The 5,354-nt window shown below is 35.4% G+C and overlaps 1 protein-coding gene across 1 annotated transcript; it reads right to left on the bottom strand.

The window, feature by feature from the left end:
* Positions 1-1,015: 1,015 nt before the first annotated feature.
* LOC125419479 (receptor-like protein 33) lies at positions 1,016-4,411 on the bottom strand. Its single transcript, XM_048465616.2, has 2 exons — positions 1,393-4,411; positions 1,016-1,302 (listed from the first exon to the last, which is right to left on the bottom strand). Exon 1 carries the CDS (start codon positions 4,323-4,325, stop codon positions 1,458-1,460), a length of 2,868 nt encoding a protein of 955 aa, XP_048321573.2. The 5' UTR covers positions 4,326-4,411; the 3' UTR covers positions 1,016-1,302; positions 1,393-1,457.
* Between the last annotated feature and the right edge of the window lie 943 nt (positions 4,412-5,354).

Raw genomic sequence — 5,354 nt, 5'->3', positions numbered from 1 at the left:
TTTTAGTTAGCTCTTTACCTTATTTGTCTATCTCCCAATATAAAATAATGCTAAGTCATCTTGAACATTTTCTTCTCTTTCTTGGTTTTGTTTTGTTTTTTGGCTGAGTAATTGAACTGCTGATGTTGAATTAGAGACATCAATTGGTTTACGGGACATATATAGTCAAGTTTTTTGGCTGAGTAATCTTAATGACATGAACATTTTTCACAAAAACACTTTAAGTGACAACTTTATATTTGAAGGAAAGAAGTTTGGGCCTAAACATTAAACTTCTTGTAGTGGTATATAGTAATTAAAAGTTCTATTTCCACACTTGTATACTTACTAAATTCGAGTTGATTCTGTTTTTGACAAAAGAAAAACCTTTTAAAATTTGAAGGTTAATTAGATTAGGATATATCATCAATTTAATCTAATCTAAACCTCTTATAAAAGAGATAAATTAAAATAAAATAAAAACCAAACTACAAAACCCAACAGGCGTCAGTTGGATGGATTGGAATTTTGAGCTGATTATTGTATTTTGAGAAAAAGAAATAAATTGAAAAAAGGCCCCAATTTTAGTTTTATTAAGACAGATGTAAATAATTTTGAGCTTAAATTTTTAAAGCATTTTTCATTCTTTCACCACATGTTGCTTTTTGATTCACATACTTCAATATCACTGATTCTCCTTACATAAATTTTAGATGGTGGGGGTGAGGAATCCTACTCGAGGCCACTGGAATGCAGGCATTAATACTATCTCATCCTCCAATTGCAAGTTAAAGTTTAGAATTTGAATCCTTACACGCGTTATGATAAACTAACATATGTATAATACAGAGAGAGACACACACACAATATTGGATTATCATTTCAGATAATTTTAGATAACATTTAGGTAATAATAAAAGTAATATGCAAAAGAAAGTATTTAAAAAATTTCTGCAAAACCAACTCTTGATCCAACAGAAGAATGCATTAAGCACAGTTTACTTAAACATCATAGTACAATCTAATGCAAATCATATCACAAAAAGCAACATGGTATTATTAATGTATCATCTTTTCAATAGTAAATTAAACCCACAATTATTACAGGATCATTATCAAAAGCATAGATCACCAATTCCTTCATAATAACACTCAAAAGCAATTCAAACATATATATATATATATATATAGTTTTAAACAAAACAACTTCAAATTGCCAAACCCCAACCAAAAAAATAAAATAAAATAAAATACCCATGAAGACACAGCCACACATCAACAGCTTTCTCCCTGCACCGCCAACCAGAATGCGCCAATTATTCCCTTAAAAATATTCAGCAAAACAGGAAGATAAAGTTAGACAAAATATCTTATTTAATATCTTTTTTATATACATAAGTAATATTTAATTACCTGAGGTATAGTTGAAAAATAGCCATGTATATCACCATATATAACAACAGCATAACAGAGATGATTCATCTTCGCCTTCGTCTCTGCCTCTGCCTCTGTATGTTGACACCAAATGTTTTGGAAAACCAATTTGGCCTTTTTGAGATGATCACATGTCCTGCAACCACTCCAATTGCGAATCCGCATCCATATCCCAAGGCTACTACTCTCCATCCAAACTCATATCTTGATTCCGATTCCTGCTCATCATCCTCAGAATTTGGTCTCTCAACGGGATCTTCACATTTTCTGGGCAAAGGTAAGCCACATAAGCCAGAGTTTCCCTCAAATGCCGAAACCAGGAATGTTCCTATTTGTGTACCTTGTGGTATGGGACCTGTGAGATGATTGTGGGACAGGTTCAAATATTCAAGATATGTGAGCTCCGCAAGCTGCGGTGGGATTCGACCTGACAACTTGTTTTTACAGAGATCCAAAGACTCAAGCTCTTTAAGGTTTGCAAAAGATGATGGAATTGGCCCTGTAAAACTGTTGCTGGATAGGTTTAGCACAACCAATGATTGAAGATTCTCCAGGCTTGTTGGAATTTCTCCTTCAAATCTATTATTCGAGAGATCAATGGAAGTAAAGATAGTTGTGATCTTCACCATTTCCATTTCTAGACCCTTATTCATCACTGTCACAGAGGCATAATAATATGCGACCATGTCAACCTCATCTCCCATATACTTCACAGTTGATGACTTATCTTGGTTGGAAATTTGTATCATTGAGCTCCAAGTTTTGAAGTAATATGGTGGTAAAGTTCCAGTAAACCCATTGAAAGATAAGTCAAAAATCCGCAACATTCCAAATCCAAAAACATTGTCATGAGGATTCCACAGAGGACCGTATAATTTATTGCTTCGCAACACAAGAACCTGCAACTGTGAAAGTTTTGGTAGCCAAGAAGGGAATGTGTCTTTTATTTCATTATGCCCAAGGTTCAGAATTTCCAACTGTTTGCATTTCCTCAAAGAGTGTGGGAATTTCCCTTGCAATCGGTTGTTGTTGAGGTCCAATGTCGTGAAGTTGATGTGGGAGGAAGAAGTACGTACACATAATTTACCCAAACAATGCGGAATAGTGCCATTCAAAAGGTTATTGGACGCATCAAGAAACTGGAGACTCTTCAACTTACAGAACAATGGGTGAATGCCACCAGTCAAGTTGTTGTTTGAAGTAATATAGTAAGATATGGAATCCGGTGGAACTATAAGTGGGCCTTGCAGCTTGTTGGAATGTAGGTTTAGATACTGTAATTTATTCCAAGGTAGAACTGAATGGCCTAACTCCCAACCGCTAATGAAATTGTGAGAAAGATCCAAGAAAAACAAGTTGTCTATAGACACACTCAAGAACCACTTAGGTATGAGGCCTTCAATTCTGTTGTGGGAAAGATACAGCCATTCTAAGCGAGGTAGGGACTTCAAGATTTCTGGAAATTCAGATATGTTGCAAGAAGACAAATCGAAAATAACAAGATTGTGAAGGAAGGAAGTCATATTGTGTGCATTTGATAGTTTGGAAATGTTATTATATGAGAGATCAAGACCATATAACAAACTCAGCTCTAACAAGTTGCCCAACTCAAATGTGCCACTGAAGTTATTTGTACCAAGGTTAAACTCCTTCAGGTTTCGTAATTTGGATATCGACTTTGGAATTTTCCCATTTAACTTGTTTTCACTTATGTCCAATGTATCCAATTCGGACGAGGAGACATTCTGGATATTGAGAGGGCCGCTGAATTGATTATCATTCATGCGCATCTCTTGCAAGGAAGAAATTGTAAACAGAGACCAAGGAATGACTCCTTCAAAACAATTATGATAAATAATCAAGGTGGTTAGCAGGCTAAGGTTCCCAAATGAAGAAGGAAATTTACCACTGAAATTATTATTTGAAATGTCTAAATATCTCAGCGCTATGAGGTTTCCGAGTGAAGGAGGAATTTGACCACTAAGATTATTATAGGAAAGATCTAAATGTTCCAGCCTTGTGAGCTTTCCAATCGAAGGAGGAATTTCTCTAAGACCAGTAAAGCGAAGATCCAAATAATCCAGCCTTGTGAGCTTTCCAATCGACGGAGGAATTTGACTATTAAGATTATTACCCGAAAGATCTAAATGTTCCAGCCTTGTGAGCTTTCCAATCGAAGGAGGAATACCACTAACATCATTCCATGAAAGATCTAAATCTTCCAATCTGATGAGGTCTCCAAATGAAGATGGAATATTACCGCTGACACCACTACCACTGAGATCTAAACTTCGCAACATTTTTAGATTTGGAAATGAAAATGGGATTTGACCACTGAAATTATTTCCAAAAAGATCTAAAATTTCCAGTCGTGTGAGGTTTCCAAGTGAAAAGGCTACTTCACCACTAAGTTGAAGCACAGCAAGGTTCAAAATAGTGAGCTTTGAAAGTTTTCCTACTGAAGGAAGAAGCTGATTAATGCCACTGAAGTTGTTTACGGAGAGGTATAACTCTGTGAGTTCGGAAAGATTCCGAAACGAAAAAGGAAGAGTGCCTGAAAAATCACAATAACTGATATCCAAAACATTCAAGGACTTGAGGTTTCCGATTGAATCTGGCAATGTTGCTGAAAGGTTTGTCGATGAAAGAATTAAGGACCTCAGGTTACTGCCATTGTGAAACTTTGGATGAAAACCAGTGAAAATATCATTACTTGATAAATCAATGACTTTCAATTTAGGCAAGAGAAAGATATTATTGGGAAATCTACCATGCAAATAGCATCCACTCAATGAAAGAGATTCTAAGGAAGATAAGTTTGCCAAGGATTCAGGAAGTGACGAAGACAGGTTCACTCTGTTTAAGAGAATTTCTCTAATATTTGTCATGTTTTTGACAAGCCTTGTGATCATGTCTACCCTTTGTAGGTAAATATAATCATCTTTAAATCGATCCCAGTGGTAATTGTAAGAGAGATCAAGTGAAATCAATTTGTTCAGCCAAAATCAATTGCAGAGAAACTGAAGTTGTTGAAGGCGAGATTGAGTCGTTGGAGTTGATGCAAGTTGAAGAGGCTGCTATTAGAAAGCAGAGGCCCATGAAGCCAACTGTGGCTGAGATCAAGGCTTTCCACATGTCCGGTTTCCATGTTGCATGAAACACCATCCCAGTAGCAGCAGTCCTTTTTCGCCTTCCAAGACTTCATCTTTGGATAACCATTATATAACAAATAATAATCGTATGGACCAATTTCATAAGAATAGTCGGGTTTGTGAAATGCAAACTCATGTTTGAATTGCAACAAAGCAGAGGCTTGGTCTGGGAGGCATAATGTTTTGTGAAGGGAAGTGGTAGTATTGAAAGAATGCGAAGCAGAAGAGCTACATGAAACCATGAGGTAAAGTACCAAGGCATACACATTGCAATTCATCATCTTCATTTTAGCAAGAATGATATAAAGTTAGTACACTGGGGTTCTGGAGCTATCTATATATAAAACCTCATTTAGTCAGGCATTGATTAACGAGTCTATATATTGGACTAATACATAAAACTTTATTATTTTAGTGGCCTGTTCTTGGTCAATATAAAAGGATTTCTTTATTCTCGCATAATAGGCCCAATATATAGGTTTTCATTTATATTTATCTCTCTGTAAGAGGTCCAGGGTACTGATTCCTTCACTACAAAATATTAAAAATAAGAGAAAAATCAATCAAAAAAAAACAAAATCTCAAAATCATAAAATAAGAAAAATATAATAGGAGACACAAAACTAAGTCGTTGCCCATGTTTTTTACCAATATGGAAGACTAAGAAGTCTAGCTGGCATTTTATAGTAGGCAACCCACTATATGGAAGACTAGAAGTCTTTCAACCATTAAAGTTTAATTGATCAATTTATTAATTTTAATCTTTAAGGTTTTGGTCCTTATGGAACT

This window comes from Ziziphus jujuba, chromosome 11, assembly GCF_031755915.1.
Source record: "Ziziphus jujuba cultivar Dongzao chromosome 11, ASM3175591v1".
NCBI classification, from domain to species: domain Eukaryota; kingdom Viridiplantae; phylum Streptophyta; class Magnoliopsida; order Rosales; family Rhamnaceae; genus Ziziphus; species Ziziphus jujuba.
This window is presented reverse-complemented; position numbering and strand designations above follow the sequence as displayed.